This window comes from Rhipicephalus microplus, chromosome 6 (genome assembly GCF_043290135.1).
Source record: "Rhipicephalus microplus isolate Deutch F79 chromosome 6, USDA_Rmic, whole genome shotgun sequence".
In the NCBI taxonomy this organism is placed as follows: Eukaryota; Metazoa; Arthropoda; class Arachnida; order Ixodida; family Ixodidae; genus Rhipicephalus; species Rhipicephalus microplus.
In genome coordinates this window covers 187,767,601-187,794,439 of record NC_134705.1, presented here as the reverse complement: position 1 = coordinate 187,794,439, position 26,839 = coordinate 187,767,601, and the positions used below count along the sequence as shown (strand labels likewise).

Below are 26,839 nucleotides of genomic sequence, written 5' to 3'. Positions count from 1 at the left end.
GGTCATTCTTTATCGCGGCGTCAGCGTATCGTGTCGGTCCGTCACGCGCCCAGGTGCGTCGGTGTACGCGTGTATTCTGCGCCAGATGTAGGCGGCGTTACATATAAAAAAATATTTAGCGATTGATTGTCAGTGCCCCCTGTTATGTTACCCATGCCATTCCGTATCTTTAATTTACAAACGTTGTGGTAGAGGCATACACGCGTGAAAATAGTTAGATTAGTCAATTCGACGCTTAGATCTTTTAGAGGCGAAGCTCCTTAAGGCGTGGGTCTGTACATCACTTGTATAATTTACAAACGTTGTGGTAGAGGCATACATGCGTGAAAATAGTTAGATTAGTCAATTCGACGCTTAGATCTTTTAGAGGCGAAGCTCCTTAAGGCGTGGGTCTGTACATCCCTTGTATGTATGTAGTAGTACGTAGCCACCAGTGGCACATACCCGCTCTAAAGCGAGTGTGTGCCTCATGGGATGCGAGATGGGAGATGGTGGTATTTGGAGTGTTCAATAGATAGACGCACGGACCGACGGAGAGACAGACTAGCAGACAGATGGACGGATGAATAGATGCGCGGTCGTATGGACGGATTGACGCAAGAACAGACAGACAGGCGGATGGACGCTTGGACAAACGCATGGACGCTTGGACAAATGAATGGACGCTTGGACAGACGGATGAACGCTTGGACAGACGGATGGACGCTTGTACAGACGGATAGACGCTTGGAAAGACGGACAGACGCTTGGATGGACGCACAGATGGTCACGCGGACGGACGGAAGCAAAAATGAACGGACGGACGGAAGCACGGACGGGCTGGCGGATGCTTCACTTCACTCATCATCATTCACTCCGTGGATATGCTGTGATTTATTAATTCACCGAGTGGTATAGAAAAATTGGGAAAACATTCGTTTAACAGCCGAAGTCGGCGGCGACCAAACAATGTGTCCTGCGTGAAATCGTCCGTGAAATAGCGAAATTAGTATGCCCTAAAGGAGCTAGCTGTTTCTCGCGAACGACTTTGAGTAGTTGATTGGAATTCTCATTCATTCCATTGTATTCGCAATCAATTTGTTTCATATGTGTACCTGTCAAGTGCGGGTACTAATGACGTTACTAAATCTACGAATCTCGTCATTAACTCTCGAACCTGTCATTGTCCATAGAAATTAACAACATGCGGGCGATATTGGCTCGATCAGCCCCTTATGCTGCAAGCTCTGCCAAATTCTTGTTTGTATCTAAAGCTGTCTGCGTTCCTACGACGCAATATCAGAAAGGATAGCAGCCGGGATTGGAAAGAGGCGTGTTCGACTCCCAAGGAGGCAAATTGTTTTGTGCTCGTTTGCCTCCTTTGTTTTTTCTTTACCGTACTGCGTTACCGTATGGCAGCACATTAAAACAAGACGTCATTACATCGCACAGGTAGAGTGAAGTAATAGTCTGCGCAGTTGTAGGAGAAGAAACAGGAGGGAAAGAACGGCAGGGATGTTAACCAGCCTGGAGCGACCGGTATGCTACCCTGCACTGGGGATGAGACATATAGTTGTTCGCTGTGAGGAGCTCGCGGCACACCTCAGAAGGTTTACGTGCCCTCGTATCAGGCCTGTCCCAGTAGCACCAGCAAAAAAAAAACAATGTTAAATCAATATGTTGAATAAATCAAGAGGTGATGATGATGTTAAAGCCAACTTCTCGCGGAAGTCGAAAGCCTCAGTAATAAAGATTCGCTAGTGTCGTCAGCAGCTGTCAGCCATCGTGTGTGCTTGGTAGTTATGACACGAGGTGACGTAACATCCCCAGGGATTACAGCCATTCGTAATATCCCGTTGGCGAGGTCTTTCATTGTCCGGAAGACCCGAACCGCTTAGTGCAAGCGCCTTTGTCCACTTGGTTGTTGCGTCATCCGGGCAAAACGCGGATTAGTTCTTGGTCATCCCGAAGGTGCGCTGGGAATCGCTCGATGCAGGGATCAACGATTGGCGAGCTTGGGGACGGGCGCACAATGTATTGTGTAATCTTCGTGACGTACGCTAGATTCCTATTAACATTCCTAATAACACAGTCTATACAAATAAATTGCAAATGGGACAGTAGAAAGCCACCGCTGCGACCTAAATAACAAGAAATTAGTATGAATTAAGCATTACAATTGCGGTCTTAAGCTGAAACTCATTGCTATAGTATTAACCCTGAACATTAAACTTCAAAATCTATAAGCGATGCCTCAAGACGTCAACTGCATCAGCGAATTGGAGGAATGTCAGTGGTTTCAATCCATAAAAATGGAGGCGTCCCAAGGTCTTCTGGCTGAATTTCGGGTCACAGTACAAAGTAACTATTCTGTCAATGCAAAACTTGCCTTTTGTAGTTGTTTGGCACCATTTCTAAATCATAAAGACATGAAGGGAATTGAAAATTGCTGCACGGATGTCTTCTGAACCGTGGAATTTCGTTCCGTTCGGCGTATTCTCTCTAGCCAGAGGGAACTGTCGTGTAACCAAGGTACGTTGGCGACGCAACACACGTCGCTTGCCCCGCCGCGGTAGTCTAGTGGCTAAGGTACTCGGCTGCTGACCCGCAGGTCGCGGGTTCAAATCCCGGCTGCGGCGGCTGCATTTCCGATGGAGGCGGAAATGTTGTAGGCCCGTGTGCTCAGATTTGGGTGCACGTTAAAGAACCCCAGGTGGTCAAATTTTCCGGAGCCCTCCACTACGGTGTCTCTCATAATCATATAGTGGTTTTGGGACGTTAAACCCCACATGTCAATCAATCAATCAATCAATCAATAAATAAATAAATAAATAAATCAACACACGTCGCTTCTCGCCTACGCACACCTGTTCCGGACAAAGTGGCGAGCACCTTACACCCACCCAACACACTGAGCGGACAAACAGTACCGAGATTCCCGCGGAAGAGCGCGCCGGTAAGTTGGAACGCTAGGACGAAAGAGATCGGCTGTAACTGTTCCGAGAAGCGCACCTCATCGCCAGCGCGATTGATCGAAGCGCTCTTCTTTCGGGCGAAGTTGGGGCCACGGGTGAAGGGGATGGGACGGATCCTCTCCCGGGCTCCCTTCGCGACAGTTGATTGTCCCTCCCCAGCCAGAAAAGCAGCCCCTGTCTGCGAGCAGGGCAGGCTACCGCCGAACCTGGAAAGACGGGAGCTTATAGAGGTCCACGTCCACCGCGTCTCTCTTCCTTTTTGTGCATGTTCCGGGAACCCGGCGCCTGACCCGCCGGGTCCCCAACGTCGATGGGTGCGTGGATCGCGGGAGTAGGCGAGCCCTAGCACGCAGCAACGCTTGGTTGGTGGAGAAGTAGTGAGCGGGACTTTGCGTCCCCGAGCGCCGCTAGGCTGTTTCGACATCGCCAGGGGGCGCGGTGCACCGCACCACAACAATCGCGCTCGTGTGACTCACAACATTGTTAGTTGAGAGGGAGTAACCATTACAGAATTTTGCTCATAATAATGAATGGATTACCCGACGACTTCTTATAGACTTCACCGTCTAGCGATGAAGATTTCCAATACACGGTATTGACAAAAGTGGTCGATGAAAAGTGGTTCCACCCTCTAAGTCTAATAAGTGGCCCATCCTTTCACTTCATACTTATGTAAGCATTATGTATTTGTTACGTATCAATTATGTATGCACTATATGTAACGTTACCCATTCTGTGTTAAAATTTTATGCACGATCTGAAGACATTTGCTTTTTGATGCCGTTTTATATCGAGTGTTGTTTATTGTACGGCCCCCTTACGCAATGCTAGATTTACCGAATAAACGATTTGTTTTATTATATGGCACCCTTGTTAATTTGTAGCCTCGATCTTGGTAGCAAAATATAAGTTTATATATTTCAAATTTTAAAAAGAAATTGTAGACCACTTCGCCCTCTCTCCGACTTTTTGTCTTAGCCGAACAATCTCTATATACAAAAGTGGGTGATATTTCTTTGGACAGAGAACTTTTTCACTCACAGGGCTATAAACACACATCTGGGCAGTGCATGTATTTTCCGCAGGCTTGTTTAGATGTTTTGTTTCGGCTGACCTTAGCCACTTAGTTTTATATATATATATATATATATATTATTTTCTATAAAGGGAACGCATTCACTTAATAGCGTATATAAATTATTTAAAATGTAGGCCACATTCTTTAGAAAAGTTGTTTCACATTGCAATGGCTGCAATGTTTAAGGAATAGGAATTAAGGTTACAGGTTCTACTTAGCGTACCTATGCAGTTGTTCACCTTGTCTACTCCTTCAAAAGTCTCATCTGGCGGTATTCATGTGGTATTTTGAGGATACAGCTTTAATACCGCTGGTGCCATGGCTTATTACGTAAAAACCCCATGGCAATGAAAAACATATATGCTGCACTTGAACAAGTAAATCCCCGTTTAATGTAGGTAGTAGCAATAAGTTCTATATGTCGCCCTTGTTCGAATACGTAATAATTGTTTGCGCTGAAGTGGTTACCTAAAATAAGTTGTAACAGCATGTCATAAGAGGCGGTGCGAAGTTCGACGGGTTGTAACCAAGAAGGATTGGTTGACACTTACAGCAGCTGGCCCAGTAGCTGAGCGTTACGGACTAATTCCATTTCACATGTTCTCTGCCTTGCTGATCAATGCAAGCACACGATTAAATTGTCATCACCGCCATCGACACGAAAATGCATTCGAACCGGTGACCTCCATAGCAGAACACCACCTCTGATGATCATTATCGGCTAGCAAGAGGGTAATGCCTATTCTTTGTCATGCTTCACACAACTGTAAACTTTGACATGGTTTGGCAAACCGTTGAGTCGAAGTTTGGTTGTTCTGAATTTTTTACAAATGCAGATGCATATTCTAAAGCCTATATAACCGTACAAAATGCGCCTGCTGAGAATTAGCTCGACATGAAGGCCGCTGAACATCACAATTTTATAGTATACAAGTACACTCTCTGAAATTACAAAATAACAGAAGAAATTTCGGCATAGTCTTGCTACATAGTATGAAATAAAATACAAATAGGTTCATCACATGATGCACATTGGTAGACAAGGTTGTTAGAAATTATAAAACGCAGAAACTTCATTGAGCGTACTCAACATTATAATCGTCATGGTGGACTTGACAATAGTTACTCGTAAACTGCTGCGCGTAAAAGACGTAGACATGAACATAGTGACACAGACGGAATGATCAGTGTGTCACTGTTTTCGTCTATTTATTCCGCGCGCACAGGAGTTTACGAGTAATGAAAACTTACAAGCGCAGGTTGGTACCGTTGTAAAGTTGATAACAGTGTTACATAGTTCATTATTGTAACGTACGACAACACTTACGATTGAAGAGAATAAAACTGGTCGCGTATGTCGGTGCATCGCTGCAAATGAGGTCTTCTACCAGCCTTCTTTCGTGCATAGGGTCGCATTTTCAGCGCGCCATAAGAAATAATATAGGGTATTTAGAATGACGTATTTATGTATTAGGTAGTAAAGAAACACACTATCTAGTACTTACGTATTGATGTTACGCGTCAGATATGCGTAATATTCGCTTTTCGATCGACAATGTTTACAAGTATGAACGCCACCAGTTCAACACTGCGGGAAGTGCTTAAACTTTGGCCAGGGGCTGAATCGTTTCGCGGACAGACAGGCTGTGTTCCAATTCCTAGACAGCACGTAGAAAGTCTACGTAGACTGCTTAGAAGACAGCACCGAGCCCACACTGTCCGAGAATTGGAACACTTCTAGACGGCTTTAACACGACGATGCGCCACCTGACGCCGACAAGAAAAAGCTAAAATAAACAAACGTAACAGTTGTATTGTCTGGCTTATTTCGCGTTGAAATCAAAAACAAATAAACGTTACTCAGATTGAGCGGCTGGAAAAGCGTCTGCTTGTGCGCAGACGGCCATTCCAGCGAGATTTGATCTATCTGAGCGATTCGCTGAGCCGCCATTTTTTTAGACAGCACAGTAGCCTGCATCGTATTTGTCTACGATGCGGTCTGTTTTGCCGGCTACATGAGAATTGGAATGGGACTTAAGATGGCCGCCGTCCGTTTAGCTCTCTATTTAGCCGTCTACGGTGAGTATTGGAACACGACCACAGACAGACTGTCTGTCCGTCTGACAGACCAAAATTTCTGCATTCTGCGAGTATTCAGTGAAAGACTATCATCAAAAAAAAAAAAAGGGGGGGGGGTGAGGGTGGCATCATCCACCATTCCGAGAATCATGGGACGTCGCCGAACACTTTGAGTAGCGAGTATCGCAAGCGGAGGCGGTGGCTGCGTCACCGGGAGGAAAACGAGGGGCAACTTCCTGTTAGCGTGCGCCCGACGCGCAAACAGCATTCCGCGATTGCTACGCGTCGCGCCACACTGCTCTGGCACACTCTCTCGCTTTTCGTTTCGGAGGCCGTCTTGGCTGCGACCGCTAGTCGGCGGCACGAGCGAGGGCTGTGTCCCGCGAACCCCTTTCAATCAATCAATCAATCAATCAATCAATCAATCAATCAATCAATCAATCAATCAATCAATCAATCAATGTTTCTTTATTAGCATCAGAAGTGTACATTGTGAGTAAGTATGCAGGAGGAGGTCCCAAGGTAGTAAACCGCAGGCGGGACCTCCTATGTTATTACAATGAAAAAGCTAAAATATGAATAACGAAAGAGCAAGTCACGGAACATTTCGAACTCTTTTTTTATACAAACAAAGCAAGATATCAAAACTTAACAAAATCTAGCAGTTATACGTTTAATAGAGACTTTTTCGATTTCCTCTTAAAAACATGAATGTGCATTAAGTCTTTCACATCATGTGATAAAGCATTCCATAATGAAATTGATGAAAAAACAATGCTCATTTTCCCATAATTAGTGCAAACTTTAGGTAATAACATGTTATGGGCGACCGCGAATCTAGTATTATTGGAATTATCCAACAAGGTAATAGGAAAGATGTCGATAGTGAGGATACGTTGGTTCATTAAGTGTCGCTTTTGCAGTGTCCTTTTCCGCTGGCGTGAACTTTTTGATTATTTTCGGTTGTGTTATGACCAGGTCGCGACCCAGAGCCGTGAGTGACGTGCCGACAGGCAGGAAATCTACAGCGTGTGCTTTGGCTTGAAGGGACACTAAAGGCGAAAGAGTGATTTGTATTCGATTGATAGATTGCACTACGATAACTCTTGTCTTTCTATCTACTTCCGTAGGTTTTTAGAAACCAAAATGAAGGTTCTCAAGTTTCGCACCAAAATCGCTATGCGTTATGTCACGGTTTCAGAGATTCATTAACTAAAACGTAAACTTCCAAACAGATATTATGCTATGTCTATAACTGCCGTAGAGGACAAATACTTCGTTTGTACAAATTAGGTACCTCGTATAACACAATGTATGCAGTGAAAATCTGACGAGGCGACGTTTGGCGCGGGAAATTCAAGTGTCGTCGATTCATCTTTTTCGTATTTCTTGTTTTTGTTCTCGTTTCTTTTGTCTTTTTTTGCTTTTTAGGTGTGTTTTGACTGCGGGCGGGGGGGGGGGGGGGGGTTCCGGAATTGTGACAAAGCAACTAACTTCTTTCTCACAATTAACTAATACGGGAAAAATTGTTTTTCTCTTTCGATTCCCTTCAGGTGTTTCGAAATGTGGGTGGCGATATCAGATGATTGCAACTCAGAGCCGTAAGTGCTGCGTTTTCAGGCAGGCGATATACAGGGCCGTGTTATTTCCCTTGGTGGGACACTCACATACAAACCCGAGAAAAGATACTCGCAAGAGGTCCCAAAAAGACGCTGGCGTATTTGTTATACTAACTTTTCTAAAGTGAGTTTCGGTTTCGTTTTCGAGAAGTCTATCGCTCAGTGGTGTCGCGATGAAGACGGTTATCGCGCGGTAGTAGCCATAGGGTTTCTTAAAATTAACTAGAGGGGACTCTGGCACTGCGATCATTCAGCGACCACGGGAATGATGGGCAGTACAAATATTTGCCTAGTCTTCGTACTTGCGGGTGGCAAATCGTACTTGTGGCTTCGTTTATTGCTGTGTTTCGGTTTTGTTTTGAAAGAAAGATTGAACCCTTTTGAACTTTGTAACACGATTTGGAAAAGTAAGTCTAAAAGAATAATACCCCTGTCACACGGCCACCACCAAACTCCGTTGAACACCGTCAACGTAAATCTCCCCTAGGGAGTTCGACGGAGAAGGAGTTGTGGCAGTGTCACACGGCAATGACAAGGTTGTAACAGTTGCCGCAAAGGGGCTCAGCTGCCGCTGTTTGATTTTCGGAAAAGCAGTGTAATATCATCTCTAGTAATTTTTTGTGAATCCTTGTTGTGCGGTTTTTATAAAAAAGCACTATTAAGTAAGTATGCGACTAACAAACTATTAAAAGTAATTTGAAATAAAAACGCATTTGCTAAATGTAGCAATGCTGCTAGTGACGCTGGCCACATTGTGCTTTTAGTTGTTTTGTTGCCTGTGTACATGCCTGGTACGAAAGTTCTTATGCTTCCTTGCCTCGTGAGCGCACATTTTGTGTTCTTCAGCCATGAGTGACACAGCGGACGACGTGAGGAAGAAATGCGATATTGCGCTGGTAATGACGTTGATCGGCTGGCGCCGGCCGGCCCGACTCGCGAGGCACGGTGGGTAAGGCATCGGTGTTGAGAGTAAGTGAACTCTGGCGGGCGTAAATATTGTAAACAAACACGCGTTGTGAAGGAGTACTACAACGAAATAATGTTTAATATTGCTAAAATGTATTATTCTTTCACTGCAGCAACTTCGTGCTCGAAATTTTTCTCTGACCTTTAGACTGCTGGGGACGAGAGTACCTCGTTTTGCTGCGAAGGGAGATCTTCGAACGTCCTTTGCGAAATGCTCCGTTTATCTTTGTTGTCGCATCTTCGTTGTCGTAAGGACGAGGGAGTTAAACGGTGTTCATGGGTGGCCGTGTGACAGGGGTATTAGATGGTGAAGCGCAACTGCTGAACATTTGCTAATATTTGTTTCGTGAGAAAACAGCTCCAAGCCACACGAACACGCACGGAGCCAAAAGCAGGCCAGAAGTACAAATATTAGACGAATGTGTGTACTACCCATCATTCCCATGCTCTCTGAAGCGCCGTGCGTTGCAGCCCCCATAGACACTAGCGCCAGAGTTCCCTCGAGTGTATATTAGAAAACTCTATCGTAGTAGTGCACAGCAGACATTTTAAGGCCCGCTGCACACGTCTTGGTAGCCTGGTCATCCTTTTGTGCGCTGCTACTCGCTGGGAGAACTGGTATGTCAGCATAGCACGAGACCGAGCTAGTCGATGGGAGTTCGAAAGCATACCATTCTGCTTCTTCCCTTAATCTGTTTTGTTTTTTAATCGTGATGCTACGACACAGTACACCCTCCTGCGAAACTGAACACAAGTAATCTTTAAACAAGCTTTTATGACAAATTATTTCGGTCTCTCGTATTTTCATAGCATTGGGCCCCCGGGATTTTACGTAACACTGTAAACGAATGGTCTCCAGTATCGTGTACTCCTTCGAGCACTTGTGGCGTTCACGCTGGAAAAACACTGAGCTTGCAAGCAGGGCTCAATAGGGAAATACAGAAATAAAGAGAGTGCCTTGTATCCGGGTTCGCACGATGAACACGGTGTGAATTGACTCAAGCTCGGTTATTGCTAATTTGCGTCGCTGCGTCCCCCATTAGTAGGTATAGTATGAGCGCTCCGTATATCCAAAGCCGGTGAACATGACGGAAAGAAATAACTGGCGGACATCACTGTCACTAATGGCTGAAGTCAACCTATAGGCGGCCCAACACGTGATCGTAACGCCAACGCGGTCGGTCAGTTGTGTAGTGCTGCTGCAATGCGGCCAAGCTTCCGGAAAGCAACCTGCATACCAGGGAGGCAAATGTTGATTGAATGTAACGTGTTGAATAACTTTGCGAGCAGAAAAATGGTTAAGGAAATCGGTTTGATGGGGAGTTGCTTTGCCAATGCTAATTGCGCCAAAAATTGTTGCCTCCAAGGCTACTTCTTATTTCCATACGAGTGAGTCGCTGTTCCACTGCGGAACAAAAGAAGTGCAATGCCTTCAAGGCTATTACTTATCTCCAAGAGAGTGAGCCGCTGTTCTAATGTGCAACAAAAGAAGTGGAATGGGCCAAGAAGCTCGTTTGTTCTTGTAAATTAGGTTGTTCCATTGAATTTACCGAGGAAGTTGAAGAATTGTCACCGTGGCGGGAACCCTGCATATTCAAGGTATTGGTGTCTTTCCAATTAATTTTTTTTTGGTAAAGTTCACAAGCAGTAAGTTGGCCATACAATGTTATTCAAGGGACGCTCAATAGGTTCACTACCTCATTGTCCAATGCTTAACTAAAATAAAAATATTGAGGGTCTTCGATTGGAACTTTGGAAAACTGTTTTGTATCCCGTTTTTACTCGCCAACTCTGTACCCTTCTAGCAGGTCTCACATTTTCTTTCAATATCATGCACGTATTGGGGATCATGCCCTTCAATTCTTGTCTCATCCTTATCACTGGCTTATTTAGAACATTGAAAAGGAACGGCACTTATCACAAATGTTTGCTCACGGAAAAGACTGATTTTTTTTAGTTCTAGCTGAATATTTCTCCTTTGTGCATTTTTAAGGAGTCCAACTGGCCACCAGGAATGGTGAGCCACACCTATAATATCACGCAGGGAAAGATACCGACGTTGTGCCCCTCATACAACGTCCCTTAATTGTTTATTGAGACGCTGGACAATTAACTTAGTTCAATCATTTCTTTGAGCGATATCTAGTACTTCTGTGTAGCTCATTTCTTCGTTGCTTGTAAGATAAAGAATTTTCTACGGATTTTAGGGCTTGCATCCTGCGCTCAACGTCCATAAGAAATGTAGTGCAGTAGTTAGTACAAGTCGGTTGCTCGTACGACGTCAAGTGCGAACGGAGCCGAGTTTCACTCACCTTAGTGCCTAACCTACTTTGCTCGGCCAAGCTATCTTGGGAGAGAGAGTCGAAGTTTGGGCGAGGCATGCCGAGGTGTGAAGCATGAAAGTAACCAGTCTATGTGTGGTGTGTGCTGTTTTGTGCACTCTCGTCTTGTGCCACTGTGCCAACTGTGAACAAGGTCACGGCACTCTGCAGTGTGCTTTGAGGAGACCGGGTGGTAGTTCCTTTACTCAGAAGAGCTTGGCTGCTTGGTCTTGAAGTGCATCAACCCCGAAAGCCACGCAAGACGACATCGCTGAGCGACCGCGCGCAAAACCCTGCCCTGTGTGTGTGGTGTGCAATGTATTTTTCCTCTCTTTTACTCCCTTGTTCCCCTTTTCCCACGTGTAGGATGGAAAACTGCACGTTGTCCGTTTTATCTTCTACCTTTCTTATATGATTTCCCTCTCTGTGTACACTCTCGAAATTTTGCGATGTTTCATGGCAACCAGAGAAGGTGGGAGTTGATTTGAGAGCCATTAATAGGCGACAGCTTTAAAGTGCACGGTGTCACTGGGTAGTAGCGGCGCCATGTTAGGACCACTGCAGTCCGTATGAAAGTCAGCAAAGAAGCCCCGTCAAATAGCCCGAAATGTTCCATGACAGTGACTGAAAAGAAGAATGTGAAACACTTAACTTTTTCCCTCTTCGTCTATTTCAACTGGTCTTGCTAGAAAAATCGACGTATTTTATGCTTCAATCGTAGGATAGTTCTACAAAAGCTAAATTTCGAAATGGAAACTTTGTTTCGCCAATATCAGCTGACATGTCCGAGAAGTGCAACAACCCTCATTTTTTTTTCTAAAGTTGCACAGCGTTACCACTATACAGTTTTATTTGAACATAAATGATTTCTTGGGAGCTGGAGCCTTGAGCACTGTTATTTCGAGCACTGCCTAACTCACCATCTTGTTGAAGTGTCATTTATCATATCGAGCGGTTGCGTGCTCTCCGATTGGCTGAAAACAATAAACCAACCCGCAGGTCGCGGGTTCGAATCGCGGCGGCTGAATTTCCGATGGAGGCGGAAATGTTGTAGGCCCGCGTGCTCAGATTTGGGTGCACGTCAAAGAACCCCAGGTGGTCGAAATTTCCGGAGCCCTCCACTACGGCGTCTCTTATAATCATATGGTGGTTTTGGGACGTTAAACCCCACATATCAATCAATCAAAACAATGAACCAATGAGCATAGCACAGTTCAGAATTGTTAATTGATGCGAATATCCGGGACAACTCCTTGGATTAGCACCACCTGAATAACTGGTTGTGGTAGCTGTTCCATCCTCTCGCAACCAGCCAGAAAAAGTTGTCCAAAAGGCAAAGGTAATAAAATCACATCATGAAAAATCCACGAGCATGTATACTTCGCTCAGCGGACATTCAGAAAATAGACGAGTCATGATTCAAGTCCGCAGTTCATTTTTTTTTTATTGACAGCGGTAACACGTTTTGTCTCTCACTCAATAAGATATTCTTTTTTGTCATTTTTGTCACCACGACACTTTTTTTTTCACGTGGCACGCTTTTTTTTAATCAACAGTAACAATATATGGCAAAAAAAAAGATGGCGTGGCTTCAGAGTTTCTTTCTGTGCATTTTCACAGCTCGAGAAATCTATAAAGGGAGAGACTAAATAGGAGACGGTACAGAATCAACACCCGTTCAGTTGAAGCAAACAGAATTGTCGGACAATGTGTGATGAAACGAAAAATGAAACGCGGCAAAGAGAAACCCAAATCGCGAAGGGAGATCGGAAAGGAAGAGCAAGATCATGTGTGGCTTTAAAGTTGAGTGTCTGCGCGTTCGTGTTGAGTGTGTGTGTTTGACGTATATATTTTTACATGTATATTATAATATATTACACTTTATTAACATCGCGCTCGCTTAAATATATTTATAATATATTCTCCTTCATTTTTTTTACTGCGTCTTATTCGTCCTGTAGCACATTTCTGTATATATATAATATATTTATATATTGTATATATAATATAAATCTATTCTCTCCACGCACCTCCGCTACGAGTTTCTTTGTCGCCACCTGCCGCGAGTTTTTCGTTCAACAAAAAAGAAATCCACCTTCACGCTGTCAACTGGAGGAACCGGACCGCTAGGAACGCATCGGTTGCTTGCCCCCTTGTGCCTTTCGCTTCTCGATCGTATCTCTGGATAACTTTCGACCTGACGTCGATTGTCCTTCCTCAAGCTCGCATGTTTCGTACCTTCAGCGCAGACTAAACTATTTCGTCCAGCGTTTGACGTCTTGAGCCGAGCGAGTCGCAGAGAAGTGCTGAACGAATCTGACCATTTTAAGAAATAACCTAAGTTCGAAGACTGCAAAAAAAGAACAGAAATACGTTGTGCCGCCAAATGGGATATCCCCAGTTTGACGTAGTACATGACGAAAAACCCCGTAGAGTGCATGCTGTCATTTATACTCCTCCTAGCCCGCTGCTAAAATCGCACCGTCCGTTGTATCGGGAGCGGTGTAGACAGGCAAGGTTTGGTACAACGACAATGTGGCGATTGCTTGAGCGACGCGGGAGCGAGTGCACGACTGGCTAGTGAGCAAATGCGAACGGAACACAGCCCTTGACGTGAGCGACTTCCGGGAGAAATTTTGTGTTTGAGCGTCTGAAGCGCTGGCTGGGCTTACTCGTCTGAAGCGCTGGCTGGGCTTACTGGTGTTATCGCTGAGCGATCATGGATAGGCGCTGCGGGGTGCGAAAACATCGCATGTACGAATTTGTTCGGAGCAATGTCGCTTTGGGCGACCAGAGCCAGGCTTGACGGCCGAATCAGATGCGGTGTACCGGCGATCCACCATGCATATGTCGATTTCAGCGTAAGTTCGTGGTGGCTTTTTTTTTCCGCACTGCCTACAGGAAGGGACGCTCAAGGAGTGGATAGTAAGGGGAGCATGTCGTCGCCTGGATACCTTGTTCAGTGTTAACTAAATCCTCTTTGTTTGGGCGTACGAGATTCACTGTAAACTCTCATCTTTCCCCCCTTGTTGCAACAACCTTTACGTATCTCGCCTGGCGCCCCGGGTCCTCCCGTATGACACGCGCATGACACATCGCCCGGCATGTTTACCTCTCTAGCAACGACACTCCGCCAGCCGGCCACTGACTTCTGACGTGCCTCGAAAACCAGGCAGCAGCGCCTCTGCCGCAGAACTTAGTGATACAATCGGATACAACCAACGTCCTAGCTGACTGATGTAACTGAGCTGCTGTTAAACGGTGACGAATAGCTGGTCACTGTCGCCATATCGCATGCAATAATGCTACCGGGAAAATTTTTGAAAGAACAGTCTCGCCGTAGCTGATACCATCAATTATTCCTTCACGAAGTGCACAGACGCTTTACACATATCCGAACCACGCTGCACAGGCGGCCTCCAAAGTCTAGTGTAGAGATCTACCTGCAACGTGATGTGCGCTAGGCAAAAACGTTATCAAGAGTTAAAACGGCGATTCCCGGGCCACTTTAGATGTCCGGCTGAATATAACGAGCGTGCGGATGGTTCGAGGAGAGGCGGATAAGCGCAGCGTTGCGCGCATTGATGATCGTTCACACGCTTGTTTTTTTGATGCACTTGAGATCATTGTGTTCAGGTGGACCCTGGCGCGAGACACCGCCTTGCGAGGTTTCATCTGCGCAGGCGCTGTAGAAGTCTAAAACAGCGCTGCTCGCGCGCTTGTCTCGAAATCGCAGAATGCTCGAAGGCGCTCTACTACTATGTTACGAAACGTAACAGTATCCCCTCACTCACACAACTTTGTCTATCCCTCCTTCATCTGTCCACGTCTCCGAGCTCAAAGGCACTTCCTCATGACGCTTACGCCGCTCCCCATATTCCCTACGTATTGAACTCCAATTTAGTTTCAGTCCGGGCACTCGTCGCTTTAGATTTCTAAGTCGTTCTTCGGTGTGTGCCCACTACCTGATATCGCAGTACAATGTTGTCCAGCTAATAAAGAGAAGAGCACATTCAGAATACGAAGCGTGTGACATTTGCTAGCATGGCGAGCTTTCGGCGTACAAAAATGGCTGAAACCTCCAAAACAGTCTCTGAATTAGTGTCTGCGACGCTAAAATACACAACCTTTACAACCAGATGAGAATTGCTTCAAGCTAAGCGTAGCGACGGCGAATGAATGAAACATGTCAATGAAAGACTTCGCAAAAACAACCTAGTCAAGTCCCCGTGAACGAAACAGCGCTCCAGCTAGGACCAAGCCCTTTTTCGGTAGTTTCACTTCTGGCTTGCTGTCTTAAGGGTCATTTTGTCTGCTGTTAAGCCAGGCAACTCCAGTAATCTGCATTTAAAATTTGTGACCCGAAACTCCGTTCGTATGCCCGATTCACGAATGATTCCACTGGGAGTGGGGGACTTCCACAGATACGTTCGATGTGAACGCAAACTTCTAAGAACTGTGCTACGAGGAGGCTAGATGGTGGCATTATAGCCAACCACGCGGTGCTGGGAATCGAACATAAAGGGGCAGCCTTATCTTACACGACCAAAATCCTTCCTAGCTAACCCAACTTAGATAAGAAAAGCTAAACGGGTCAGGTATATCCCGTAACTCTCGAGTAAGCGCGGTTTGTATTGCCCTCAACGGAGATGTATCATGTAATAACCGAGGCGCCCACATTTTATTGCGATAACTACTTGTACACGGGCGGCGATGCCAATAGTGCGTGCAGCAACATTATTGCTCTCGCAAGAAGCGTTTTTTTCTCTACTTCTTCAGGCGCATTGATTGAAAGCTTTGATTTCGCATCATGCAGAGACAGCAAAAGTACGACAGACTGGAGCTGCTTGAGAAAGCGTGCGTGTGTGTGTGTTTGTGTGTTAGCCTTTTTCGTTACCTAATAAAGTTCGTGGCTCTCAAGGGAGTGTGGTTAAACTGCGGTGCTGCCTGTAGGGGACGAGTTTTTACCTCCCTGCCTTCCCTGGCGAGACACTGAAATCTGGGGCTGGCGCTGTGTGTCTTGAAAGTGCGACAGTAACACCAGCGGTGGCGAGAACAAGCTCTTTCGAGTCGTTCGCCGAGGTATAGCCCGGGCTGCGCGACGGTAAACGGCGAATGGCGGCGCTGTCGTCGCGTCTCGTTGAAACGGGCGTGCGTCATTGGTGGGGGACTCTGAAAAGCGTGATTTCCGACATCAGTGCCACCTATCTTCCTTCATGTCGGGCGCTACACGCAACGGAGAGCTGTTACACAGTCACCGTAAGCGGCCTTGCCTCCTCGTGTTGACATAAGCGAACCTACAGATGAAGCAGGACGTCTGGCGTGCTCGAAGACATTGTCGAGGCTGAATGCTGCGTTCCCGAACGGAAAGCAGACTGGAGCACAAGGGATAGCGGTGGTCACTGTCCGGCCAGCTGTCGGGAGGCCGTCACTTGTGTATGTGGGAAGCCGTGGGAACGTTCTTTACCGATCAATTTAACGTAGTTGGCACTGCATTCACTTCAAATACCCGACTCCGCTAGGAGCCGCCGCGTACATTAAATCATTTAAGTAAACAAGAACAACAAATGTGAGCAAATATCCTAGCACTGACTGCCTGTCTCAGGTATATCAACAACGTAGCGTTGACTAACATAGCGGGAAAGCTTAAAAATTAGCCACATAAAGAGCGGGGGAAAAAGAGTCGCGACAAATAAAAAAAAATTGCCTCTGCAATTACAGATCGCAAATGAGATACAAAGCATTGCACCATGGTGTGATTATCGTGCACCTGTAACTGACCGGACAAGTCTGTGTGACTTGCGTATAGTCGACAGCTTCAGTTAGATTATTCCTAAAATTTGTACGAACGTTCAATTTTTTTTTCATAGCTTAGTGAAGAAAACGAAAAATGTGGCGCTGACTCCTCCTCGAAGAAAAGTGTAAGCGACCGTTTTTTTTTTACCGACTACATCGCGTAAAACCAAAGTTGGAAAGACGCAGTAAAATTCGTGTTAATGGTTCAGTTTGTGGGTTCGGTGTTCCTCGTTTTTTGTTTTTTTTTTTTGCTGCCACAGTTTTTGCCTGCCTCTAATGAAGAGCATCGTGATGCCGTGTCTCCATGCCGCATCGTATAACAATGCAATCTCCCCGATGAAGCTTAATTTTGGCGCAAATAAATGAGCGTGAAATAAACACGCGAGAAACTTCTCTGTGTGGTCCGCGTAAAAAAATGATGATGAGCACGAAAGTTTTTCGAGGTGAAGGTTCAGTTCGTCTCCATAGGATTTCGTATATAATCAATATTTAACTTGAGCTGTCGCGGGGGGGGGGGTAATAAAAGAAAAAAAAAACACATCATAGTAAAACAGGCTGGCCAGCTTTCACAGTGCACAACCTGCCAAATCTCGAAAAGACACTCCTCAACCTCCGTTTTGGGTAAACTCAATAGAGAGCATATATTGGAAGCCCTCAATAGACACTCCATGTTCCCAATTTTGAAAATGCTTTGACAGAAGATTCCCGCCTAAGTTTTTTAATTAAGCCTAATGTGGCTGCGCACCAACGAATTGTTCAACACACTTTAGGCTATCTTTTGTCCCATATTAGCATTGACAGCATCATCAAAGTCGCACTGTCCACCTTTACAAACTACCATTCATTTATTCTTTCTAAACCAAATTTTGAAAATTGTGATGAAACCGAAAAATTTATTTTGGGACTCGTCAGGACACACGTCGATAGAAAGCAGAACGAGAAGTTATTAGAAGCATTTCGAGAGTTGGCAGCGCTTTTCTACAGCGCCGAGCCTGCCTTAACACAATCATACGAACAGTGCGAAACCTCGCGTACGGTCACATACACACGTACTACATATATACAAGGCGATTTCGTACGGCCACGTTTTTGGAAACAACGAATGATTGCCGGGGGCAAAAAAATCAATAAAACAAGTGAACGCGCGCACAGATATATACACATGTGAATAATACTTCGCCGAAGAGAGCAAACATGCACAATGGTGAAATAAGAATGATAATACTCTTCTCTATCGGCAAAAGCACAACAAGGATACTAAATAAAAAGAATGTGTGGCAAGATTGCGGCATAAAAATTAAAAAAAAAACATCATACAATATGTACAACACCACCAAATGTTGCCGTTTGGTCGCTGCTGTTGGCAATGGAGCGCAATAACGCAGTGCCTTTTTTTCTTTTGCTTTAAAAGTTGCGTGGTCCGAGAGAGTTCATGCGTCCTATCACAGTTAAACGGGGTTTGTTTTCTTTTTTTTATCACAAACACAATAAAATGTCCCCAAGTCGAGTTTCCGCAGTTGCCAGGTTTCTCGTGATCTCGAGCGAAACTTTTCGCACTGGACTACAAGTGGGGAAGCAAGGATGCACTTGTTATACCTCTCCTCCGTTCGTATCGTGGCCAATCCAAGAAAAGGGAAAAAAAAAACAGTTTCGGGGAGTGCCGACTGATCACGTGTATGACTCCCTTTAAGGAGGCTCGCTAACTCTTTTAGGGGTGTCTCGCTCTGCGACGAGATTGCAGTGATTTCGAGAGTGAGTGTTCACGTCACGTTAAGGAGTAACGTATACGTGAAGCGCTATTTTCTTTTCCTGGAGTTTGGGGTCCAATTAGTCCTCGTCTTTAACAAAACAGAAATAACTTTCGGGCTGTCCTCATTCGGAACACTCCGTGCACACAGAAAGGACTCTTACAGTTAGCTCCAGGGAATGTTCCACACGTCTACAAGTGTGCATCCTTCATGAAATAAACTGAAACGGTGATGACTTCAGGAGGTTCCACGCAGTAACCTGTGCACATTGTTTTTTCTGTTCTTCCCAGTACAGCATGCAGTGCTGTTGTGCTCGACCGACAATAGCTGCTTACCCGACTTTCCCTACCCTCTCCCACCCAACCATCTTTTTTTATACTTTTTTTCTCGCCCCTGGCAGAGTCCACGCGGAAGCTCGGACGACGCAACTCTCGTGTAAGCTGAACGTGCAACCAACGGCAGGCAAGCAAAGGCTACTCAGAATGCGCACGCAAGCTTCGGAGACACACGATAGATGGCGCTGGCTTCTGAATGGTAAGTCACACGCGCTTGTTATTGTATAAGGCCGCGGAAAGAACGCATTTCGCACCCCAAAAAAAATAATAAAGACGAATACTGGACGACGATGGTGCGCATAGGAGAGCGCGCAAGGAGTCAGGAGGGTGTCACTTCTTCCACCCGTCTCGGAAGACACAAAGCGTGCCATCCGAGGGACTACCCGTAGATCACTCATCTGTGCTCCCAGATTGTCACCGACGCCCCCCGAGAGACAGCGTATCGTGGCAAACACTTGCGTGACCTGCTGATTGTGGAACAGAAGCTGATAAGCGAAAATTCCGGGCGATGCTCGGGGGCAGCGTCTTCGTAACCTAATAGCACGTCTTGCGGAGCACCTGTCCGGTTGACATCCAGCTAGCTGCGATGCAGCACTTTAACGCGTTAACTGCGGATACACTTGGAGACGGTCACTTGAGGTCGGTCTAAACAAGTTCAAACGAACTGTTTTAAAGCTCGTTTACATATTGCTTACATTCGGCGTTCTATGTCTGTTGGAATGTAACAGCACAACTCGGCGAGCCAAGAGCGGTTGCTGTTTTCGTAACCACCGTTTTGTCACCAATGCGGGTCTCATTTAGCAGGTGGCTCCAGAGTGACACGAAATAAGCACGCAGTAAATTATTGAAGTAATAAAAGAACACCGAGCGATAAGGATGGCTTGGAAGCCAGCACCACATTTAGTCGCGTAAGAGGAAATGGCGCGCGTAGAGCGAGAAAAAAACAATCAACGAAAGACGGCGGCAGCCAAGGCGCAAGCCCGCCGCGCGAAATTGGAAAGCCCAACCGCCGAGACGCGGCACAACACTCGCGAGAGGTCTAGGAGACCGACGAGTGCCTCTGAGACACGCGAAGAGAAAAGCGGAGCGAAGGAGAACGAGGAGAAAAAGAGGTTTGCGGGCGACGTCGCTGCCGAACGTCGCGCCATCTCTTTTGCTGCGGCGGTCGTCGCTCTTTTCGCAACCTACTCCCGCCACCGTCGAGAGAAGGGTACGACGATGCGAGAGCCCGGTTTTTCGGGGTTATGTGCAAAAAAAAAAGAACGTAAGAAGCAGTCGGCCCGATTCGAAGAGAGAGGCGGTGGGTATACCCTTGCCATGGCCAGTAGTAGTTGGTGCCACTGCATACTCCTCGCCCCCTCGGCGTTTCTGCTCCATCCGTTTTCGTTTACAAATGGGAATGTGCCGGACCGTTCCGCACCACTGTTTCAACTTGTCATGTCTTTTAATTTCTTGCTCACTGCTTGAAAAACGAGCATTTGTTATAACATCCATGCGACATGAATGAGCTTCGGCGAATATTTTACCAACGCGACCTTTAAACTAACTTGTTGCTGTGACGCCACTTCGGCAAGTTTTTCTGACGTAAAGTGGAGCTTATACCATAGTACAAAAACATACGATGGCGGACCACCGATGCGTGAGTAGAGACTAGGTGGCGTACAGCGTGATAGAAACCCGTTACTTGATTCAAGAAGACCTATGCAGCACGAGGGCGCTGTTAGAGAACTCGTCGCCTGCGTACAATCCCCAGAGGCACCCGTCGCCCGGTCGTATCATGCTAGTCCGGTTGATGAGCCATAAGAGGTCACAAGACGCGTTCGAATCTTTGACCAACCCTGCCTCTCGATCCTGTGAATTACATTTGAAAGCAGCTATATCACCAGCTTAGTAAGCCTCATCCGTTCTCGGATTGAGCCGGATGACCTACGACCCGACCACCGACCACGACGAGCAAGGTACTCCTTGCAGCAGCAGCATACGGCCCCGCGAGACACACTATGAGCTGTCGCGACTCTTTGGCAACGTGAATGTCGGCACTCTTTAGATGATGATTCAGCGCGATATAGTCCACTCGCTTTCCTCAACGCTTCTTTCTCGACTGTCCTATGTACACAAAGCAAGCGCTGTCCTCAGGAGAGCGTTAGGAGCAAGAGGCTATAGAAGACAAGAAAAGGCCTCTCCGAAAACGACGACCAACCGCACTCAACCGATGGTGGTGTTCCCCCCTCAGGACATGACGGTGGCGACGTGGTCCTCGGCTGAGCACATCAGTCCCTTGTAGCCGAAACTGACCTGCTGGCCCGAAGAGGCCACCAGCTGACAGGTGGCGGCCGACGGCGACGCGGCCGTGGTAGTGACCACGCAGTCGGCCGCCTGTTGCTGAGACGCGGCCAGCGACCGCATCAGGTCCTCGGCGCTGACCGGCGCAAGCTTGACATGCGGCGGCGATAGGGGCGAGAGCAGGTCGAAGTCGTACAGGGACAGGTCGATATCACCGAAGATCTCGTCACTGCTGCTGCTCGCGCCACTGCTGTTGCTGTTGCTGGCCAGCGACGACGAGGAAGAGGAAGGACTCGTCTGCAGCACCGAGGAAGAGGGTGACGAGGAAGTGACCACCAAGGCGGCAGCGGGAGAGTTGTGAGCCGGCAGCAGGGTGTAGAGAGGCGCGGAACCGTTGCCGCCGCCGTTGCCGCACCCGGGGTCGGCGATGCCGCACGCCGACGCCGAGGACACGGGTTCGGCCACCGTGGGTGCCGGCGGTGTGGCGGGAGCGCCGCTGCCGAAGTTGAGCACCGAGCTCCAGTTCAGGCTCGGTAACCGGTCCTCGTCGGTCCACATGGGCGTGGGGGGTGGCCCGGAAACCGGAGGCTCGGCAGGAGACCGGACAAAGGGCGTCAAGCGACCGCTGTCTCCAGGAGGAGGGCACGACCGATCGTAGTCGTCGCCGTAGCCGCCATTGTGGAAGGGCGTCGCGGCGCCGTACGGCTGGTGCGGCAACAGGTGGTGGTGACCATTGCCGAGCCCTCCATTGGGACTGGCGCCGTGCATGTGGTGGTGATGGTGGTGGTGAGGCGAGTGGTGGTGGTGATGAGGGTGGTGGGGCGAGGCGGCGGATGCCGTGGGAAGCGTCGCCGGCTCGGGGCACCTGGGTGGCCTCATGTCCCGCTCGAGCGCCCGCAGAGTGTTGCACACGAGCACCGAGCGGAGGAGGCTCGGGTCGGGCGCCTGTCGGAAGCGGGCCAGCTTGCAGATGCTCATGTTGAACACCACGTGCTGGCGGCGCGAATACGACGAGCGGGCGTCCTCGCCCGACGAGCCACCGCCAGTAGTCGAGCTGGCCGACGAGCAGGAGCTGGAAGAGCTCGAGTCTTCCTCCTCTTCATCGTCGTCCTCTTCGTCGAGACCTCCACCGTCGGAGAAGTCGTCGAGCGAGTGCGCCTTGCGCTTGATTCCACGTGGCTGCGCCTCCGAGAACATGGCGCTCACATGGAAAGGCGGGGCGATGGGAGCTGCTGCACTCTGCACAAAGCGAGAACAGAAAGAAGATAGGACTCCGTTAGCATCGAGCGTTAAACATCGCCGACAACCGGACACATCTGGCAAACGGCCTAAGCTTAATCCCTAAACCTGATCGCACTTTTCCGAAAACGCTAGCAGGTGCCACACGCGACTCCTGCGCACCGGAAAATGTCAGCACTTGTGCTTTGAAGCAACGCCTTCTCGAGTTCTAGTGGGAACCCGAGGAAAAGGGAAGCATGTCATTGCAAATGTGATCCCACTCCGCAGCGAATATAACAGCGGCTTCTTTATCTTACCAATATATACAAAGTACCTTGCAGGTACGTTAGAATGCATGAATACCCGGTATATTATAGAGCCTAATGTGATTACATTTTTTACGCCACCACATATAACTCATGTCTATATTATTTAAATTGAATTCAAGAGACTTAGTGGCACTGGACATTCACATAATAGTTAATGTAACCCAAGGTACAAGCACCCCATAGTTGCAATCGCGTAATTTCGTCACTGAGTAACCTCTTTCCTTCGATGTGTTGAGAGAGGTTCATATCATTGAAGTTGCTCGGTTTCATAAATGTTACGAGAACTCGAGCTGTGATGAGTACACCAGGACTACAACAGCACAGCTCAGCTCCGTACGTCTGCGGATACGTCGAATACCAGTGCTGAGGTATTATTAACTAGTATAACTCTTGCTAGTGTATTCGTCTTCACCCCATGCTTTCTTCGTCGCACAACTTACTAGCGCAATTTATTGGCTCCAGAAGCTGTTCCAATCAAGCTTGCTTCAACGGGCGGGCGGCAAGCAATGTACGCAGCTGTGATACGCAACGCTGTGGCTGTTTCTGACAGTTTATTGCCGTTCTATTCTCGCACACACTCATCTATGGAAACACTTTCGGCATTAGTAAGCTGCTGCCAAGGCAACAAGCAAGGTGGTGCGAGCGTCCAAACGGGAAAACGAAGCAACCACCGTTACGCGTTCTTTATCGCATCTTCAGAAAAACGCTGGAAGACAACATCCGTTTATACGCATTTCAAAGACAGGTCCGGTGCGCGCATGCGCCAAGCAGGCTGCTGTGAGCAACGCGTCGTCGCCTCCCCGGGCGTGCCAACTCGAATGCGTCCTCCGAAGGGAGCCCGTTTGAAAACTTGGCGCCCTAACGTTGGGTACGTGCCAGGGACGACGACGCGCGGAGTAGAAAAAAATCATAATGAAAGAGAGGGAAGGCAGCACCGCGCGGAGGTGGTAAAACCAGAATCAGCAAAGGGAGAACCGCCGTATTGGCGGGCTAGAAGACGCAGTTTTTTCTTTCTTTTTATTTCCGCGACAGGTGCCGCCTCTAGCTCTCCTCCTCTCTCGGGACGGTTTCTTTGTCCTGTTCTTTGTGTCTTTGCGCGCTACGCTGGCTGCACAGTGTGGTTGATGCGACGGCAGCGCCTCCCCTGCATGCGCCGTCTGGCGGCGGAGGTCGCGGTAGGTAGAGCGAAACACTGTGCACGCCGACGACGCCAGGAGTGTGTGGAGAGCGGCAACAATGGGCACCGGTTCGACGCGGCCCGAAATGGGAGCGAGCGCGCACAACTTCGAATCTCGGAGGCCCCAAACCTTCGGACGGCCGCTGGTGCCGACCACGGCAACGCACGCTCGGTCAGTGAACAATAAGTAACATTAACTTGCACGATATCATCACGAGAAAGAGTGGGAGCTGTCTATGCGTCACTGTTTAAGGCCTCAACATAAATACCACACATAAAAGGCTAGCTAGAGTCAATATCTAACGGAAATATCGTATCAAAGAACAGCTTCTTCCCCAGTTTCCGCGGCACATGAAAAAAGCAAGACCCACAGCAGAAGTACATTATCACTGGGCACGGGCGTCGGCAGGGGGGTAAAAGGAAACTCTTGCACACCCCTCCTTTCCCCCTAGCGATGGAACACGACTCTGCAACACTCAACACCGAAATCCTGGCGACTCCCATGTCATAGGGTGACGGGTATTGTGAAATCTCGTTTGATCAGTATCCTTTCGATAATTGGTTTTCATAAACAAAAAAACGCCATTTTTCCTCCACCCACATTTTTTAGTACCTGGCACATTAAATAACTATTGTCAACACAAAAGTCAGCTAATACCGCTGCCAAAGCACATCTCCGGGTCTTCTATTTACTGCCTTCGCCGCACGGTCGAGTCTCCGAACGTACCAATAAGCGCCCTGAATTTCGGTCGTGGCAAGCCCTTTGCGTTCATAAGCCGCGCCCAGACGACACAATTCTGTCCGAGCCAGGTGAGACTACTACAGCAGCGGCAGCTGCGGTGACAGCGGGCGCTGACGAGGCATCGGTTGTGCGCCCTAGTGTTCGCTAGAGGTAATTAAAGCCGGACACTCGCGAACCAGAGCTGACAGGCAGCAGCCTCTGAGGGACTGTACTGCACCAGCCTGGCACCGCCTACTGGTCTGTGCAATGACTTATGCTCAGACGTCTCTCTAATTTCGTAGTCTTTTCTATATATATATAAACGCCTAAAATTGTAAAAAAAGCATGTTTGTTTAGGAATGTTACTGTCTGAGAGCACAAAACACGATGATGTTTTCTTTTTCCTCGATGTCTATGTGCTTTCTTCATTATAGAACGTTTGTGCTGCGAAGAGTTTTACGTCACGGCTACTGCTACCCATCCTCATGTCGCCAAATGCCTTTTCAGCGCAACAAGCCGTCTTATTGGCGAGGCACAAGACAACACATTTTACGAACCAAAAGAAACTACCTATATGCTTTTATATAATGCCGCTGAGCGACAGCGTCCAGTATCCCGGCGCCTGCCTGCACATAGATTCTATGTGTCCTTATAGTGCAGACAAAATAAAGTACCATACTGCGCTTTGGTGCCAGGGTTTTCACATAGGCAGGCGCACAACACGACTTGGCCCATCCGGCCCAACCAGTTGTGACCTGTCTCCACAGAAAGGTTCTTCGAATTTACACCAAGATATTCACCATTAAACAAGTACGGGACATGCGTAAACCCCGACGTAAGTCCCGGACGATAACGCCAAATAAAGCCGTTAGCGCTACGGCCGAAAGGTACGGCCCTTTTGCCGCAAACTCGAATGCTGCGGGATTTCTTTTGTGTCTCAACGGGTTAAACATAGATAAAGACAACTATATAAAGCCGCCTAACCATCACTCCCTTCGTACCAACCACAATAAGTGCATCAGACCATTCACGTCACGCTGTGACACTTTTAAACATTCATTCTTCCCGTCAGCAGTGGAAGAGTGGAATAAATTGCCACGTGAATGCGTTAATCTTTCCTGTGCAGATTCATTTGTTCGGAATGTAGAAAGCCTGTTTTATGAAGACTAAAAGCAACTTTTGTTTTTTGATGTTTGTGGGCGCTTCCGAACACACTGATCACTGTAGCCCCTGCCGATACCTCGATGTTTTGTGACCTGTCCATGATTTTGTACAATTGCTTTCATCGTTCAAGTTTTTTTTTTTTTTCACCATCATCTTGTGATTCTCTTTCTTCCACCACTATGTGCGATATTGCCCGGTTTGTACGCGACTGTGTATATTTATTTGCTCGCCCACCCTGTATGAGCCTGAGGAAGGCTTACAGTATTAAATAAATACATAACTAAATAGATAAATAAATAATCGCGGCGGTACCAGCCTTGTCGGTTTGTGCAGGTTATACGGCCACAAAGGCTTACAACGTCAATTTAAGTCTAAGAACATTCGGACGCAACGCGACTGCTTGCGCACTCGCTTCTTGCTCGGCGGCCGTTGAGCAATGCGCGCTAGGCGCGCGCGACACCGGTTCCGCGAAGCAGGCGTCATGCGAATTGCGCGCCCCCCCCCTCACGCCGGTGGCACGCACGCGCAACAACTCCCCAGCCTGTTGCGGACTGCTTGCGACACGTTTGGTGGATGCCAGCGCAGAGTGGCAGTCTCTCTCTGGCGATCGCGTCGGCGCGTTCCGACAAGAGAACCGCCATTTGCCGGCACGATGCGCAAGGTCGCGCTGGCATCGCCACCTCGGTAGCTTTCTACACTTCATGTAGTGGAGTGCTCCAGCCGTTCAGCGTCTAGTGCCCCCGATGGTAGACTAGAGTGATTATAGCAGATTAGTGGTACAGTACTAATGTTACTGCATCTATTAGTATTAGCACATACAAAAACTCTAGCGTAGGGTAGCTAACCTTGGTTAATTGACCTCTTTGTCTTTCCTCTCCATGTTTCTCTCTCCCTCTTCCTAGTGAATAGCAGTGCTATCTGGCGGCGGCTTAGGCGCTTTTCGGCGAAACATCCCCCATTTGCCGGCACCGCCAACACGGTCTCGCTGGCGTCGCCACCTCGGTTTGAGGAGTAGCATCGGCTACCAGGAGCAGCCGATGCTACTCCTGGT

The 26,839-nt window shown here is 47.7% G+C and overlaps 1 protein-coding gene across 1 annotated transcript in view; it reads right to left on the bottom strand.

The window, feature by feature from the left end:
• Positions 1–12,435: 12,435 nt before the first annotated feature.
• Positions 12,436–26,839, bottom strand: part of LOC119168249 (uncharacterized) — a 36,282-nt gene continuing 21,878 nt past the window's right edge. Inside the window, exon 2 of the mRNA XM_037419654.2 lies at positions 12,436–22,418. Within this exon, the coding sequence (XP_037275551.2) occupies positions 21,126–22,418 (1,293 nt within the window). The 3' untranslated portion in view covers positions 12,436–21,125. The remainder of the gene's footprint in view (positions 22,419–26,839) is intronic.